Source organism: Aquarana catesbeiana, linkage group LG02 (genome assembly GCF_042186555.1).
Source record: "Aquarana catesbeiana isolate 2022-GZ linkage group LG02, ASM4218655v1, whole genome shotgun sequence".
NCBI classification, from domain to species: domain Eukaryota; kingdom Metazoa; phylum Chordata; class Amphibia; order Anura; family Ranidae; genus Aquarana; species Aquarana catesbeiana.
Genome location: NC_133325.1, coordinates 643,626,030 through 643,644,326, shown reverse-complemented (window position 1 = coordinate 643,644,326; position 18,297 = coordinate 643,626,030). Strand labels below are relative to the sequence as shown.

The 18,297-nt window shown below is 43.3% G+C and overlaps 1 protein-coding gene across 3 annotated transcripts in view; it reads left to right on the top strand.

Moving 5' to 3' along the window:
* Nucleotides 1-18,297, top strand: part of SH3KBP1 (SH3 domain containing kinase binding protein 1) — a 529,030-nt gene that overhangs the window by 80,933 nt on the left and 429,800 nt on the right. For all 3 annotated transcript variants that reach the window (XM_073616470.1, XM_073616471.1, XM_073616469.1), the window contains exon 2: nt 11,993-12,150. In XM_073616470.1, coding sequence (XP_073472571.1) covers nt 11,993-12,150 — 158 coding nt within the window. The remainder of the gene's footprint in view (nt 1-11,992; nt 12,151-18,297) is intronic.

The following is an 18,297-nucleotide window of genomic DNA, read 5'->3' as shown; positions in this document are numbered from 1 at the left end:
TCCCCCCCTCCGGTCACACAGTTGGCACCTTTCAGGGGGGAGGGGAGTACAGATACCTGTATCTGTACTCACTTCCGGCATAGATAGCCGCAGAATCTGCGGTTATTTACGCCACTTCCTGCTCCCTCCCCGCTGCCTGCTGGGAAACACACGGGTCCCAAAGGCAGCAGGGACCATCCGTATTGCGCTGCGCGACTCGCGCATGCGCAGTAGGGAACCGGAAAGTGAAGCCGCACGGCTTCAATTCTCTGATTCCCTTACCGAAGATGGAGGCGGCAGCACCCGAGGACGGAGAGACGGTTCCGCCTCGGGTGCCGACATCGCGGGCGCCCTGGACAGGTAAGTGTCCATGTTTTAAAAGTCAGCAGCTGCAGTATTTGTAGCTGCTGACTTTAAAAAAAAAAATTTTCGGCGGCGCTCCGCTTTAAGTAACAAAATTATTATTTTTTTTTCGCCAGCAGAAACGTTCTGGAAAGAACATGTAGACAATTTGTTGTACAGTTCTCTATTTTAACTTTTATAGTGTTAGTTTATGAGTTTGCTTAACACAGTGACTCAATTTCACACTTTAAATTTCCAGTTCCTCTTCACTTTGTTAGTTTTGTTTCCATTGATGGTCATACAAGCTAAGGCATATAGAAATATATGTTTATGTAATCTGTAGCATGCAGCTATATTTGATGTTTCTGTGCCTGAGAAAAACGATAGGCTCACTTTAAGAAAGAAATCCATATTCTAGGGTCATACATTTTATGGGATTGGGTCAGTAAAGCATAATATTGTTTTTTTTTTATTGTTGTGCATTATTTTCTAAATTTTAATATAAATTTATTTTAATCAATTTACGAAGGGTTTAGGAGATATTCACTGTATCCGCATGTACTGACGTCATCGACACATGCGCACTGAAGAAATGGCTCCGCTTGTGCCATTTCTTCAGCTGCTGTGGCATTAAAAGCGGCTCCCGCGGGAGCGACGTCATCCTGCTCCGGCCAATTCCAGCGCCGGAGCCCCCAAACCCGGAAATAACTCCGGGACGACATGTCGCCAGTCACAGTGGTGTGCCGAGACCGCTGCAACAGCATCGTTCTAAGGTAAGTATCTCATAAGCTAGTATGCAATGCATACTAGCTCATTATGCCCTTTGTCTTGCAGGCTTTTTTTTTTTTTTTTTTTTAATCTGGGTTTACAATCACTTTAAGACCCCTTTCACACTGAGGTGCTTTGCAGGCGCTACAGCGCTAAAAATAGCGCCTGCAAGCGTCCTGAAAGTGCCACTGCTTTGTCTCCAATGTGAAAGCCCCGAGGGCTTTTACACTGGAGCGGTGCACTGGCAGGACGGGAAAAAAAGTCCTGCTAGCAGCATCTTTGGAGTGGTTAAGGAGCGGTGTGTATACCGCTCCTTCACCGCTCCTGCCCATTGAAATCAATGGGGCACCGCGGCTATACCGCCGGCAAAGCGCCTCTGTAGAGGCGCTTTGCGGTGGTTTTTAACCCTTTCTCGGACGCTAGCGGGGGGTAAAACCTCCCCACTAGCAGCTGAATAAAACGACGGTAAAGCGCCACTAAAAATAGCAGTGCTTTACCGCCAACACACCTCCCGCCCCAGTGTTAAAGGGGCCTAAGCAAAATAAAAAAGTGGAAAATACCGTGCTAAATGACATATGTAAATACAAGACAAGCAGCTGCTAAAACCATGAGATACACACAGAAACAGATAAATAATACAAGGTAGCAGTGCTGAAAAAAAAAATAGTCCAAATCAATGGTTGTGTATAAATTATTGTACACAAACAACATGAGTGATAAATGAACAGTCCATATATAGCACATAAAAGTGGGTTTTTATGGTTTGACACCTCTTGACGACAGTGCAATTGCGTGCTTACCAGAAGGCAAGCTTTTAGGAGCCTGCGGCTAAATAACCCAGCCAGGGCCTTTATCCAAAAAGGAAGATGGTTATCCACAGCTAGTATTGGGAAGGAGCTTAAATTGAGTACCAAATAGCCTGGGAAACTCGAGCATCAGCCACCAAAGAAAAAGTTCAGGTGTTGCCCAAAAAATATGGAGAAACTCCATAGTGTAAACCGTACCAAAAGTTCTAATCGAATAAAGGATTGTACTTACAAAATAGCAGATAAAAACGATCATAAAACACAGCTAGCCAGCAAGCAAACACCCGTCCACTGAGTACAGCGCGATGACGTCAGCACGTCAACCTCCCTATGCGCGTTTCGTCACAATCTGACGTCGTCCTCAGGAATCTTTAAGCAAAATGCTCGTCGCTCAAAAAAGAACATGAGCTTCTTTTTTGGCAGATTACGTTATGTTTCTACTGCTTTTCATTGGTAACTTGTCAGCTTCAAAACGCCTGTACAAAAATGCTGCAAAAACTCTTCAAAAACACCCGAAAAACACCTGTAAAATAGCAACGTCTAGATGTGAATGGAGCCTTATGTGATGGAACCTTTTGCCTGCCAGTGTTATCTATGGAGACAACAGGGGTCTATTAGACCTCTAATGTCATCCCTGCCCTCTGCTGAAGCCCACCTGCAGAGCACTGTGCTCGATCAGTTACCTGGCTTTCTACAAGGGCTTTTGACAGCTTTGAAATGGAAGTAGTGAGGATCTGGAGACATCTGTTCCCCCCAATCCCCATCCTGACATTAATTGGTGTGGTCCTGGGAGAAGTGGGAAAACCTGGAAATCGCGGGGTGGGCAACACATGTGAGTCACACATATAAGTAATCCCCCTTTACAAGAAAGGTTGTTTTACCCCTTTTAACAAGTACCAGATCTATCCAACGAGGCAAACTAGTTTAGTTTAAATAACAATTTTATAATCAAATCAAAAAAAATATTTATATACAAATTATAGTGTGTTTCCTGATATGAACCTTATAACGCATGCAGTGCAAAATTATGTAAATAAATACAAAAAATACTTAGGAAATGTGAATTCATATGAATATACAGAAATAAATAAGAAATGCTAATTCTTGTAAATATATACAAAAAAGTGATAAATCACAATTATGTGCTGGGAAAAAAAAAGAAAAAATAGTCCATTCTTCCCGTCATGTGATTATGCAATCTAATTCCACCAACAGAGTGAAGGGTACTGAATATTCAACACAAATGTGAGCCCTTCACCACACTTGGGCCTCTTACCAGAAAAAATGGATCCACCAACTTCAGGGATCAAACCAGCATGAGTAACTGACACCTCCAGGTGTCCTACGGTTGTCTAGATCCGGTCTATTGCATCCCAGCCACAGATATCAAATGGCCCAATAACTACAAACCACATTGCATTAATCAGCTGACATGGGAGAAAAGAAACAAAGGCTGCACATAGAGTGAATACTGCTAATTGTGTGTTTTTTTAAATTGTAGAAGGGTACTCACATTGGTAAACTCAACTACATGCAATCGCAGGCAAACACCTCGCCAGCAGCCGGTGTTCTGTCGAATAGTGCACCTTGTCAGATAATGCCTCCGACGATCTGCACAGGACGTAGCGTCACTCCAGCTGATCTCTTGATCAGCTGGCATTACGTCAACACTGCGCAATATCCGACGATCAGCAAAGCCCGTGTCAGAAACCATGAACTCAGACCAAGACAGAAGTACAGTTCAGGCCCCTTTCACACTTATACGACTTGTCCCACGATTTTGTACTGCAAAATCGTATGACAAGTCATTCTCCATGATTTTCAATGACAACCATTCATATTGGCACGACTTTAAGTCGTGCCGACTTCAAAGTAGTCCCTGCACTCCTTTGGTCCAACTTCTATGCGAGTTGTACTCCATAGACCTCAATGTTAAACCCTCAAGTAGCATGCAAATCGTACCTGAATAATATAGACACGATTTCAGTACGACTTTGTAAGCACAAGGCTCACACCATGTATGTTTCATTTGTTAATGCCAAACTTGTGGCAAAGTCGTACAAAGTAGTACTGCTCCCAAATCGCGGTAAAATCGCACGCCTTTGAAGTGGTATAAGTGTAAAGGGGCCTCAATCACACTTGTTCAATAAAAAAGTGAATAGAACAAACGTAGTCAAAACGTAGCCAGAGTTCAGGAACCGGAACGGATAGTCAGACAAGCCAAACCTCAGGGAGCCAGAGATGAGCGTAGTAACACGGCAAGCAGGATCTGGAGCCAGAAGGGATGTCAGCCAAACAAGTCTTTTAACAGGAATGCAGGAAAGCGTCTCTGTGATATTGACTAAGGCTAAGGCAGAGATCCTCTGGGCTGGACAGCTTAAGTAGGCAGGACTGATGAGCAGGATATCATCAGCAGCTGAGTACCTGTGGAGAGATAGGAGCTAGCAATTAGCTGACAGTTGAGCGGCCAGGGAGGAAGGGCTGAGTCCAGCCCTGACAGTGCGGTGTTCTGTCAAATAGGGCAGATCTTCTTCCACCTGTGACGTGATCGGTGATGTCTTGCGTGTGCACAGACAGAGTAAGGCAGAATGGGACTATTCGGTTCTCCCTCCTCGCTTTGCTGATCGCTGGATAATGCCTCCGATGATCTGCGCATTAACACTGTTGACAGCACACCAGCTGATCGGGAGATCAGCTTGAGTGACGTTACATACTGCGCATGTGCAGATTGTCAGAGGCATTACTCGACAATCTGAACTATTCGATAGAACACCAGCAACAGTGAGTGTAATGATGTCATGCGTTCTGGCCCCGCCCGACGCGTTTTGTGTCAGAGCGCATCAGCAGGGCAAACAAGAGCGTTCATATCAGGATATTTTGTATATATGTGTTTAGGTCATCTTATGTATTCAGATGATATATGGGTGAGGGTGTAAGAATGTATTTTTTTACTTTTCTCCTCTTCTGCAGGTGTAATGCAGGGATTTTACAGGGGGGGAGGGGGGGGGGGGGTTGGGGTTGGGCTGCTATTGAATAATTTACCCTTGCAATTTACTGCAAGATCCAATCTAAAATAACTCACAAATCTTAGTAAATTGGCCATTATGCTTTAAAGATTCAATTAGCACTCATTTACATCTATTGAAAACTTCCTGATTATGGGTTTCATGTGGGTTTTACTGTATTGCATGTGAAAAAAATATGTTCTAGACACTTCTGCCTTGAATGCGGTCTGAATCGAAAATAAAAAAAATTCTCTGCTCGAGTGAACTTATCAGAGTTTTTTCATTTCTGTGTCTCACAGCCATGTAATGCAATGTTGTGGGCACAGAGCCAGCAAGGCTTCCACTGACTTCCACTTTCATTGACTCCTGCCCCTGTATACCTCTACAGTTTAGCTATAGAATTTTTTATTGGCTAATTATTTATTTCAGAGGAATCTGATTAAAAATCTATATGCAAACAAGTACTGCAAGCAGCTTTGCAGTTACTAAAAGTAGGAGAAAGCTTAAAGCAGTATTAAACCCAAAAACCTACCAGTTCTCAGAAGTGCTGGCTACATTCGTTTTTCTTTTTTTAAGCTTTATTGGTGATCCTGCCATTAAGTCCGTTTTTTTTCAACAGAACAAGCTGTCCTGCAGACGTAGCAGTTAGAGAGGGTTGTTACAAACCATATAAAACTGACAGGGGTGTTTTACAACGGTCAGCTTTTATTTTTTTTTTTAAAAGAAACGAAACTATTAATGTAACTGCTTATAAAGTATTAGCCGGAGTTTGACTTCAATTTGTTAGATGTACTCTATTGTATTTGGATTCACTAACACTACCCCCCCCCCCCCCCCCGGGATTAAAAGTGTCTCTGTGGCTCCCTCGTCCAGAGTGTCACCAGGGAGGAAAAATCCTAAAAGAACAAAGCAAATGCAACCACCACATCTAATGACTATCTGCCTTATATTACATTTTTGGTTGAGGGTTTAAAGCCACTTTAAAAACTGACAGAGTTTATGGGACTGATGTACACCTTTTATTTTTGTATATTCTTGAATGCAAACTATATTGGGTATGTTACTTATTTAGGTCTATACAAAAAATGTGAAATTAAATGGGGCTTTGTATGTGGCTTCTAGGGTATATTAATCACCAACTCATCGAATATAACATTTATTTTATTTCATATCAAATACATTTAAAACATATATGTTAAAACATATTCACACATGTGATGGTCATGGTAGTATATTGTTAGGCCTTAGGATTCCATTTATTGTCCAACGGGTTTCGCAGGTTGCCCCGCTTCATCAGGGCCTTGATTCCTCTAAAAGGTACTGTAATTACAAACATTCATTAGGACATTTATACATTGTTATTATCATAGTGTTATCTTGTCATTAAAAAGCATTTCAGTGTTCTTCTCATTTCATCATTTAGTATTTTACATTCATTTATGAATTTAACATATACAGATGTTATATCCACCATGGATATCATATGGATCGAAAATTGTATTATAATAATCTATATGTTTATATGTATTATAGTTACCTGTATAATCAGTGTGTGAGACGCTGGTATCGCCTAGTCTGCCAGGTCCATGGGAAACGCAACTCAATCCTCCAAAGTCTGTCAATGTTTGCAGATATTGTCAAATGTATAGACCGGTATATTGGAATGTCGTGTTCAAAAAGAACATGTTTAAGTTCAATTGAATGGTATAAGGAACACAGGTGAGGGGAGATGAAGGGGGAGGGGGGAAAAAGGGGCGGTCGATGGGGAGGGAAGAAATAGGGGAAGGGGGGGATGAAAAAATGGAAAGAGAGGGAGGGTAAGGGAGGGGAGGATTAATTATGGAAGGAGGGGGGATAAAAGGGAAGGGGGGGAGGGAGAAAAAGGAGAAAGAAAAAAGGGGGATAGAGAAGGAAGGGAAAAAAGAAAAGGGGGGAGGGGTGATGAGGGGGAGAAAGAGAAATCTCACCCAAACTTAGAATGCGGAGGATAAATGAATCATCACTGTCGTATATCTAGTCCATAGGTGACATAGGATTCTAAGTCGGGTAGGCAGTGTATTGTTGAGGCTGAATAGATATGCCTCTGATTAGCTAGGAGGATGGTGAACTACAATTCAAAAAGAAAGCGTATGAGGGAGAAGGCAAACCTCACTGAATATAAAGTGTATAAAAATTATATTCATAAGGGCTCCTTAATGTATGGCTCAAAGACATCTGTCATTCATTCATACATATTCTGTAACAAATGTTCTTGTTTCTCTTTATATGCCACGTCGAATATAAAACATTATAAAAACTAAATAAAAACTGACAAATGTATTAAAGCGGAGCTGCACTGCATCTAAGCACCACAAACAAAAACACTATTTAATTCATTTTTAATATTCAAAGCCGACTTCCTCATCCATCCATCCCTCAATGATTTAGTTTGCTGAGAAATCACTTTGAAATCCCCCCCCCCCCCCCCAGCATTTCTGGCCATGGCCATCTTGAGTAAGGGCAGAGGATGTAGCATTTACTTCCTGGAATACATTTGCCCCTAGCTCAGGCATGCAGGCAGGGAGGTGTGTTAAGATGAAAAAGCCCCTCTAGAAGACTCCTGGGATGTATGACATTTGCCAAACCCCACCGATCGCTCTGTTCTCACAGCTCCCTGAGCAGAGAGCTGCTGACTGTCAATCACTGCTCTCTGCTCTGCCCCCCTCCTCGCTCATTGGAGTGCTGAGCTGTGGAGGGGATGAGATCAACCGGCTCAGACTTTCAGTGGCTCGCTGAGAGGCTAAACCGTGTGTCAGTCCAGGGATCTGGGCAGATCCAAACTCTATGGTCGTAATGAAGCGGAGCCTGGACCGACTCTGTGGCGTCAGCACAGAGCGGACTTCAGCCCACACTCTGCTGAAAACAGGTCACAGGAGTGCAAAACTAACTGCACTCCTGTAATCTACAGGAGAAGTACAGCCAAACGGGCTTTAGCTGTACTTCTCCTAAGCACCACAAACAAAAACACTATTTAATTCATTTTTAATATTCAAAGCCGACTTCCTCATCCATCCATCCATCCCTCTATGATTTAGTTTGCTGAGAAATCACTTTGAAATCCCCCCCCCCCAGCATTTCTGGCCATGGCCATCTTGAGTAAGGGCAGAGGATGTAGCATTTACTTCCTGGAATACATTTGCCCCTAGCTCAGGCATGCAGGCAGGGAGGTGTGTTAAGATGAAAAAGCCCCTCTAGAAGACTCCTGGGATGTATGACATTTGCCAAGCCCCACCGATCGCTCTGTTCTCACAGCTCCCCGAGCAGAGAGCTGCTGACTGTCAATCACTGCTCTCTGCTCTGCCCCCCTCCTCCATGGTCGTAATGACGCGGAGCCTGGACCGACTCTGTGGCGTCAGCACAGAGCGGACTTCAGCCCACACTCTGCTGAAAACAGGTCACAGGAGTGCAAAACTAACTGCACTCCTGTAATCTACAGGAGAAGTACAGCCAAACGGGCTTTAGCTGTACTTCTCTTTTTTAAAGTGTTACTAAACCCACAACAGCAAAATCAGTCTGTATATGCAGTAAAGCATGCTTTTTATACTCACTGTAAGGGGTTAATCCTCCACATTGTGTCAAGGGGCTGTTCGATCCTGTCTCCTCTGATCATCTCCTTCTTCCATTGTCTCCAATAAATAACCTGATATTTACAGAGCCAGGGGACAAGCTGCACATGCTCAGTTTGGTGTGTATTGCTAGAAAGTTTTTTTTTTTTTTTCTTGGGAGAGTGCATGTAATCGGCACAAGGCCAATCAGCACTGTACGGACAGAGGGTCAGTGGTCCTGTATTCTCATAGGACAATTGTGGGAGAAAGAAAACTCCTCCTACAAGCTTTAACCAGACACTCATAGAAGTCACAAGACTGCTCTAATTGCGGATAAAAAAAGGTATTTAGCAGTTTGTACTTACTAAAATAATTGCATTTCCATGTTCTGTGTACTGTGGGAGACAAGATATAGTGATTGCAGGGTCCTGGGTTTAGTAACACTTTAAAGCGGAGTTCCGCTTAAAAAAATATTAAAAGTCAGCAACTGCAAATACTGCAGCTGCTGACTTTTAATAATCGGACAATTACCTGTCCCAGGGTCCAGCGATGCGGGGGAACGAAGCCCACCGACACCGGCATACTCACTATGGGCGCCTGGCTGTGGCTTCACAGCCGGGCACGCACTGTGCATGCACAAGCCACGTGGCACGCCCTGACTGGCCATGCAATCATCTGGGACACGTCACAGGCCGAGAGGGGGGGAGAGATGATCTCCCTTCTGGTTCCGCGGTGCGCCGGTAGGAAGTGGGAGCTGGAACCCTCTAAAAAGAGGGTATCCGCTAGAGGTCGACCGATATATCGGCCGATATTTGGTGTTTTTTACTTAATCGGCATCGGCCGATTGTTCTGATAAAAAAGGCCGATATCAGCGGACTTGCAAATGACTTCTGTAAGGCCCCTTTCACACTGGGGCGGTGGGGGCGTCGGCGGTACAACAGCGCTATTTTTAGCGCTGCTGTACCGTCGTTCTTGCAGCAGTATTCGGCCGCTAGCGGTGCGGTTTTAACCCCCGCTGGCATCCGAAAAAGGGTTAAAATCCCTCGTACAGCGCTCCTATAGCTGCGGTATTGCCGCGGTATAGCCACGCTGTCCCATTGATTTCAATGGGCAGGAGCGGTTTAGGAGCGGTGAATACACCGCTCCTTCACCGCTCCAAAAAAGCGGTTTGCAGGACTTTTTTCACCGCCCTGCCTGCGCACCGCTTCAGTGTGAAAGCCCTCGGGCTTTCACACTGAACAAACAGCGGAGACTGTTTAGAGGCGGTTTGCAGGCGGTATTTTTAGCGCAATACCGCCTGCAAACCGCCCCAGTGTGAAAGGGGTCTAATAGAAATCAATACAAGTTGCCTGAAAACTTCTGTGAAGAGACTTCTCCCCTCCTCTGGGCAGCCTGCCAAATCTGATAAAAAGAACCTGAAGGATACAATGTTTACACTTATGAATGAACTGAGCTCCCTGTGTAGAAGCTCTCAGTTTAAACATTTAAAGACTAAATCTTTTCTGACATTTGTTGCTTACAAGTAAAAATCAGAACCCCCAAACATTATATATATATTTTTTAGCAGAGACCCTAGGGAATAAAATAGCGGTTGTTGCAATATTTTATGTCACACGGTATTTGCGCAGCGGTCTTTTAAACGCAATATTTTTTGAAAAAATACACTAATAAATTTTTAAAAAAACTAAGCCGTAAAGTTAGCCAATTTTTTTTTAATCTAAAAGTTTTGATTACCTGTTTTTGTGTATTTAATATTTAAGATATAGTTTTTTTAAAAAATTTTTTTTAATCTAAATTCTACATACAAGTGAACTGATTGGAGGTTTGTTTTGTTTAATAAATGTTTAAATGTAAAAAATTTTCTATATCATTTAAGGTTGCTTTCACACTGGAGCAGGCATGCGTTGACGGTAAAACGCTGCTAGTTTTAGCGGCGCTTTACCGTCATTTTAGCGGCGTTATTCGGCTGCTAGCAGGGCGCTTATAACCCAGCCAGCAGCCGAGGAAGGGGTTAAATGCGCCACTGCTGAAACGCTTTGCAGGCGCTTCGGCAGCGGTGCGCATTCATTTCAATGGGCAGGAGTGGTGGAGGAGCGGTATACACCGCTCCAAAGATGCCGCTTGCAGGATTTTTTTTTAACATCCTGCCAGCGCATCGCCTCAGTGTGAAAGCCCGAGTGACTGCAGGGGAGCCGTTTTACAGGCACTTTACAGGCGCTATTTTTAGCCCAAAAGCACCTGAAAACTGCCCCAGTGTGAAAGGGGTCTAACTGTTAGATTTTATGAGATAAAGGGAAAAAAAAAAAAATCGGCCTAATATATCGGCCCAAAAAAATTGGCATCACATATCTGCCATCGACCACCGCGATTTCTAAATATCGGCATCGGCCAGAGAAAAATCCATATCGGTCGACCTCTAGTATCCCCCCCCCCCCCAAAAAAAAATGACATGCCAAATGTGGCATGTCAGGGAGTCACCTTCCCTTAAAGCGGAAGTTCCATTTTTGGGTGAAACTCCGCTGTAAGGTGAGCCATTTTACTGGTTTGACATCAGCAAAGTAAATTCTGATTAGTCACCATAGGTTTCTTTTTTTGCAGTTAAAGTGTTATTTGTGTGTGGGGTGCTTGTGTTGTGTTTGCGTAGGTCATTTATTATCTGGGGTGAGAGGAGCTTTTCAGCTATTTTGGGATTCACTTATCATCTGGGGGTTGCTTTGTGTAGAGTGCTTGTCATCTGAAGTGTGTTGTTTGTGGGGAACACTTATTATCTCAGCGGTGCTGTTCCAAGCTGTGTGTGGGGTACTTATCATTTGGATGCATTTGGATTTTTTGGTGGAGATGTCCCTGAATGGCAGTTTGGACAAGTGGTCACCCTACTGTGATGGTATGGCAACAATGCTGCTCTGCTCCTGAATTGCTACTCCCATGTAAGCTGTGCCTGACTGCACTACATTGGGATAAAAAAATGTCACAGGAGGCATGGCTATCAGCATTGTCATTGCTGATTGACAAGCCTGTAACTTGTCAGTCTACACCTGGTCACAAACCTGCTTACTCTTTCTATGTGGATTTTCTAGGCTGAGCCCGGCCTCAGTTGCTGAAACCCTCTGACTATGAGCTTTGTGCCTGTTTTGCTTGCGTCTATCTAGCAAGGTTACTTTGTGGTATAAGCAAGGAAGCTGAGACTTCTGCAGTGTGTAAATGTGCTTTTACTATACAAAGATGCTGTTCATACAAAACTATTACAATATTAGGAATACAATACAAGACTGACAGATATCTATAACAAGCAAAATGCCTAGCAAATGAACAGCCTATGGTCTATAACACAGTGCCTCATGCATTGATCCTCCCAGACACAAAATGAAGGAGGATGTGGATCAGTCAGGGAGGGTAAAGCAAGTTTTTTGCTTACTTACTATAAGGTTTGTGCGTCACATAGTAACTGAATTTGGTACTTGTGTAGATTGTAGGTTGTGCTTATGTCCTTGTTCATTTGTCTTCACAGTGGATGCGATTGTGGAGTTTGACTACAAGGCTCAGCATGATGACGAGCTGACTATAGTTGCTGGTGAAATAATCACCAAAATCAAAAAAGAAGATGGCGGATGGTGGGAAGGAGAGCTGAAAGGAAGAAGAGGCCTTTTCCCTGACAACTTTGTACGAGTGAGTATATATTATTCTTGTGTTTAAAGAGGGAAGGGAGTGTTGTACAAATCCAAATAACCCTAAAGATCTGTGATATTTGTATTGGGTTTTGCTGAAATCTGGTAAAGTTACAGAACTTTTGATTTTTTTTTTTTTTTTTTACAGTCCAACCCACTCAGTTGTGTTGTTTATATGGTGATCTGGGAACACTTTGACTTACCTGTTTGTAATTCGGTAGAGGTGTTCTCAAATACAAGATTCTTTGATGCATTTCCATTACAATAATCTGGCACATCAAAGTGTAATTACATCAAAGTCCCTCACAACTACCAATCAAATTCAGGCCAGCTTTGCAGGTTTAAATCTGACTGTAAAGAGAATGAAAGTTAAATGGCACACTTTTTTTTTTCCAAAGCAGACCCACCCTAGGTATCAGGAGATCTGTGAAGTCTTACTGCAGTAGATTACACTAAGCTCCAATGAAAATTAAAGCGTATCTTTGGTTAAAAAATAAAATTTGGATATCATATGTATCTATAAATTTCACAATCTTCCATAATGTTTGTTTTAAATATTGATGTAGTTAAATGCATAAATAAATAATTTAATGGTGCCACAGAAGCCCTATGGGCTTTACTTCATTGAATCCATTGACTACACTCTCTGCTGCCTTTTTATGATCCCAGTGGTAGCTCCGCCTTAAAGGAGAAGTACAGCCAAATGAGCTTCTCAAGTGGATCAAAGGAGTGCAGTCCGTTCTGCACCGCTGTGACCAGTTTTCAGCAGACAGTGGGCTGAAGTCACAGAGCAGGTCCAGGCTTGGGAAAGATTGCAACCATATGGCCGGGATCCACCCAGGAGCCTGAACCGGCACCCGACTTAGCCTCTCAGTGGCCCGCTGAGAGCCTGAGCTGACAGCTCCCACCCCCTTCCACAGCCCAGGCCTCCAATGAGCGTAGGGAGGCAGAGCAGAGAGCTGGTGACTGCTCTCTGACCAGTCACCAGCTCTCTGCTGAGGGAACTCTGAGAACCCAGATGCTGCATTGGACCAATGCTGCATCCACCTAGGTAAGCATGATTTCAAAATAAAAATGAATCCCATACTTCTCTTTTTTAAAGCAGTAGTAGATTCTTATTACACACTTGTACCTACAAGTAAGCTTATATAAGGCTTCCCTGTAAGTACTGTGAATATCTCCTAAACTTGTGCTGTTTAGAAGATATTCCCATCAGCTTCAGCTGATAATGTCACTGGTGCATATACAGTGTGCATATACACTCAGAACTTGCTTTTGTACACTTTGCTTTATACAAAAAATTGATTACTACTAGTAGTATTGCCCTATGGAGATTGTTCTTTTTTTCATTTTGGTTATATGGTGGAAATTTGAGATTCTGTATGGGGCTGTGTGATGACGAGAAGTTCCCCAAGTTTGGTGATTACTTCGGTAAGCAGTGTGTGAGCACAGAGGGGAGCACTGTCTTTGGAGTCTTGGACACTTCACTCGGTGTTTGAAGACTGGCTATTTACCCTCCTGAAGCTCATTTTGCTGTGTCTGTAGGTGCCCATTAGGCACTCAATTGTTGCCCAATATGGCCAAAGGGGCATCTAATATGTAAAGGTGCCATTAGGTGGACTTTGGCTTTATGTGGGTGTTTTACCAAAGACATTGCTCATGGTTGTTGGTGATGGTATGAGGATCACAGTCACTTCTTACCACTGCCATCTGCTAAAAGCCCTTTGCTGGTCCCAGTCCTTGGTACCAGCTTATTGACTGTTATACACTATTATTATACCACTTTGGCCAAAAAGCAATGCTTTCAACCTGCATAATATAGTCACCCACGTAATACAAAAGAGGTTTCTGTGTTTGGTATATTCCAACATTATCTGAAATATCAAAACTGACAATCAGCATCATGACACACAATGTCATTTCATCCTACAGGCTCTAAATATACAAATGAAATATTCATTTTTCAATTTCATTGTAAATTTACTCTTTAAAATATTACCATTCTTTCACCTTGTGGTCTGTCTCTTTCATCTGTTAATTGATAGACAAAAGATGTCTGTTAAAGCTACAGCATACTTGGCAAATAAAATTCACATATATAATTCATACGGAGTCTCACAAGTTGCATGAAAATCAATGTGTGGGAGGAAAAATCCGCAATACTTGTGTTACATGTTCTGAACAGAGAGAGAAAAGCTATGCAGAGGCCAGGTAATGTAAAGAGTATATCGCTGGAAATAAATATAGTGCGCAGGGTTGCCAACTGCCAGTAAATTTACTGACAATTTGTCAAAATCTGTGATTTTTTTTTTTTTTACAACTGTCAGTAAATATCAGGGGCTGATAATTTCATGCTGTGTTGACTTTTTAAGTGTAAATCAAGCAAATGACTTTGTTATAGGTATTGTCAGTGGGGTTTTACTAAAGGAAAATAGACTGTGCACTTTGCAAACTGCAGTTGCTCCAGATCTTAGTAAATGAGGAAAAGCTCTGCTGAATTCCATCATCCAATCATATGCAAGCAAAAAGGCTGTTTTAATTTTCCTTGCACGTGATTGGATATTCTTTGCAAAGTGAAGCTTTACCTCATTTACTAAGCTCTGGAGCAACTGCACTTTGTAAAGTGCACAGTCTATTTGCCTTTAGTAAATCAACCCCATTGTTTCCATATCATGTTTATACTGTTCAAATATTCACAGTTAGTTTTCAATAGGAGTTCAGTAATTTCTCAGGTTGCCAGTAAAAAAAAAAAGTGCTCTGCCAGTAAATTTTCCATGTTTTGTCAGTAAAAAATGATGCGGGAGGTTGGCAACCCTGATAGTGCAAAATAGCATTTAACCGCTTGACATCCGGAGGACGTCATATGACGTCCTCGACTTTCGGGGCTTATATCTGAATGATGTCTGAGGCTACAGACATCATTCAGATACCGGCATTTTCAGCCGGCGATTCCGTACACCATAGGAACGATCATAGCGGCTGTTCCGCCGCTTGATCGTTCTTACGGGCGGCGGGAGGGGACGTCCCCCCCCTCCCGCCGCCCTCCGGTGCTTCTACCGACTCACCTCAGCGATCGGTGAGTCGGATAGCGGATCCGCCGGCGCCGGATGTTCACCATAGAGATTTCCGGCGGACCAGATGGTCGCCGGAGTCTCTATGATCGTTCGGAGGCCGGGCGCGATGTTATGACGTCACGCCCGGCCTCTGCATTCAAAAAAACGGCGCCGCTTTGGTTGTGAAGCGGCGATCGTTTTATTTTTTTTTTTTTATTTTAGGCTTCCCAGCCTAGAGGTGAGATGTGGGGTCTTATTGACCCCATATTTCACTGTATGGAGGACTGATTGTGTCATATTCCTATTACAAGGGATGTTTACATTCCTTGTAATAGGAATAAAAGTGATCAAAAAAAAAAAAAAAAATTTTTAAAGTGTAAAAATAAAAATTTTTAAGTAAAATTAACAATAAAAAAAAAAAAAAAATGTTTTAAAGCGCCCCTGTCCCCGTGAGCTCGCACGCAGAAGCGAACGCATACGTAAGTCCCGCCCACATATGAAAACGGTGTTCAAACCACACATGTGAGGTATCACCGCGAACGTTAGAGCGAGAGCAATAATTTTGGCCCTAGACCTCCTCTGTAACTCAAAACATGTAACCAGTAAAAAATTTTAAAGCGTCGCCTATGGGGATTTTTAAGTACCAAAGTTTGGCGCCATTCCACGAGCGTGTGCAATTTTGAAGCGTGACATGTTAGGTATCTATTTACTCGGCGTAACTTCATCTTTCACACAATGCAAAAAAATTTGGCTAACTTTGCTGTTTTGTTTTTTTTTAAAGCATGAAACTGTTTTTTTTTCAAAAAAAAACGCGTTTGAAAAATTGCTGCGCAAATACCGTGCAAGATAAAAAGTTGCAATGACCGCCATTGTATTCTCTAGGGTCTTTGCTAAAAAAAAAATATATAATGTTTGGGGGTTCTATGTAATTTTATAGCAAAGAAATGATGATTTTTGACATGTAGGAGCGAAGTGTCAGAAATGGCCCGGATGCGATTTAATGAAATAAAAAAAAAGTCACTGTAATATCTTGTCTCATAGTAATCTCAGATATTTAAGAGGATCTTTGCCAAGCTCTGTTGCATATAAAGTAGTCCCCTAGACTAGTTGTTTGTTTGTTTGTTTTTTAATATAGAGTGTTAGCCTGCAAGCTGAATAAAAAAAAAATATATATACTCCCCTACCCATGGTATACAGCACGGCTGGACGAATCTCCTACTGCCGCTACTGTATTCTGACAGCTGACACTGTGCCCTTAAATTAAATACTGCTATCAATCAAAAAAAAAAAAATGAGGTTCTGTTCTTTTTCCCAATCTGCTAAAGGTGATTTTGGATAAAGTAGGGGCTAATAAGGCCTTTTAGGGTTTTCCCTAAAAGCCCCATTGAAAGGAATGGAAGGCTGACAGCTCTTGCCGCTCACGTGTAATCGATCAATCAGTAATTACCTGCGAATGATCGGCCCTGGATGCAGACACATGATATAACCCATATACAATTTAAGGAAATCATCAAATGTGTAAAATTTATAAATTATGCCTTCACTGCAAAGTTGACTTTGCAACAAACAGCTGAGTGCATTTTGTTGCTACCTCTATTGTTCCTCAAAGATTTGCTACAAACTTTGCACAACGCAGACTCCATATTGTTTTCTTATTATCTGGGTGATTGACCCAAACTGCTGTTTTTCTAAACTTTACCTTCACCCCTTGCTGAAATGAAATCCCTAGAAGAATGGCAGTAAGGATAGAAGTTGTGATTGACTCATTTACTGGATCTGGAGATGATTTAGTGCTGGACTGCATAATGTTCTGTCGTTGGCCTGAACGTTGCTGAATCTCAGTTTCTAGAGATGGGAGCAACGTCTTGCTGTCTCAGCTACAGAGGGAGTGATTCCAGAGGGACAATCGGGCAGCCTGTTAGTGATCCTTCCGCTGGCGATTTTGACTAATTGCATGTGGCAGGATTGCTAGCAGCAGAGTCGCCTTTCTGACATCAGTCTAAGCGATGTAGTTACTATACGAGGCACACAAGCCATCACTGCAATCGGTGGGTGAAGGACATCAAAGACAACCTCCCCACTGCAACTTGTGATTGGAACATGCCCTAGCATTTACACCATATAATCCTATATTGGATACAGTTATGTGATATTGTATGATTAGAAAGGTCATAATGCAACATTATAATTTGACCTGCATTAGATGTGCAACTGACATCCTGAGAGTTCCATTGAATGATTGGGCATTTAGTGCTGCTTTTAAACGCAGAACCATGTAGCTGTTGCTTAACCACTTCCGGACCGCCGCACGCCGATGTACGTCCTGTCTTTGAAGAGGAATATCGTTGTTATGGCGGCAGCTAGCTGCCATAACCCCGGATCCTCTTCTTAAGCGGGCGGTCCGGTTTCTGATCAGTAGTGGGATATGCGGCGGATTCGCTGCGAGATCACTTTTATCGGCGGCGGGAGAGGGGGCCCCCCCCCCTTCCTCCAGCCGCTCTATGGTGCCCTCCACCGTTTACCGGAGCCGTCGGTAGCGGAGGAGGCGATCGGATGCTTCTCCTTCCTGGGTATGTAGACGAGTGAGGGGAAGATGGCCCACCCATCTCCATACCATTCCAGGGTGGAGGCGACCTCAAAATGTCACTTCTGCCCATCGCTCTTAGAGCCCTTGCACACTGGGGCGGTTTGCAGGCGCTATTGCGCTAATAATAGCGCCTGCAAACCGCCCCGAAAGTGCCGCTGCTGTGTATCCAGTGTGCAAGCCCCGAGGGCTTGCACACTGGAGCGATGCGCTGGCAGGACGGTAAAAAAAGTCCTGCCAGCAGCATCTTCGGAGCGGTGAAGGAGCGGTGTGTATACCGCTCCCTTACCGCTCCTGCCCATTGAAATCAATGGGACGGCGCGGCTATACCGCCGGCAAAGCGCCTCTGCAGAGGCGCTTTGCGGTGGTATTTAACCCTTTCTCGGCCGCTAGCGGGGGGTAAAACCGCCCCGCTAGCGGCCGCATACCGACGGTAAAACGCCGCTAATAATAGCGGCGTTTTACTGGCGACGCCGCCCCCCGCCCCAGTGTGCAAGGGCTCTAAAAGGGA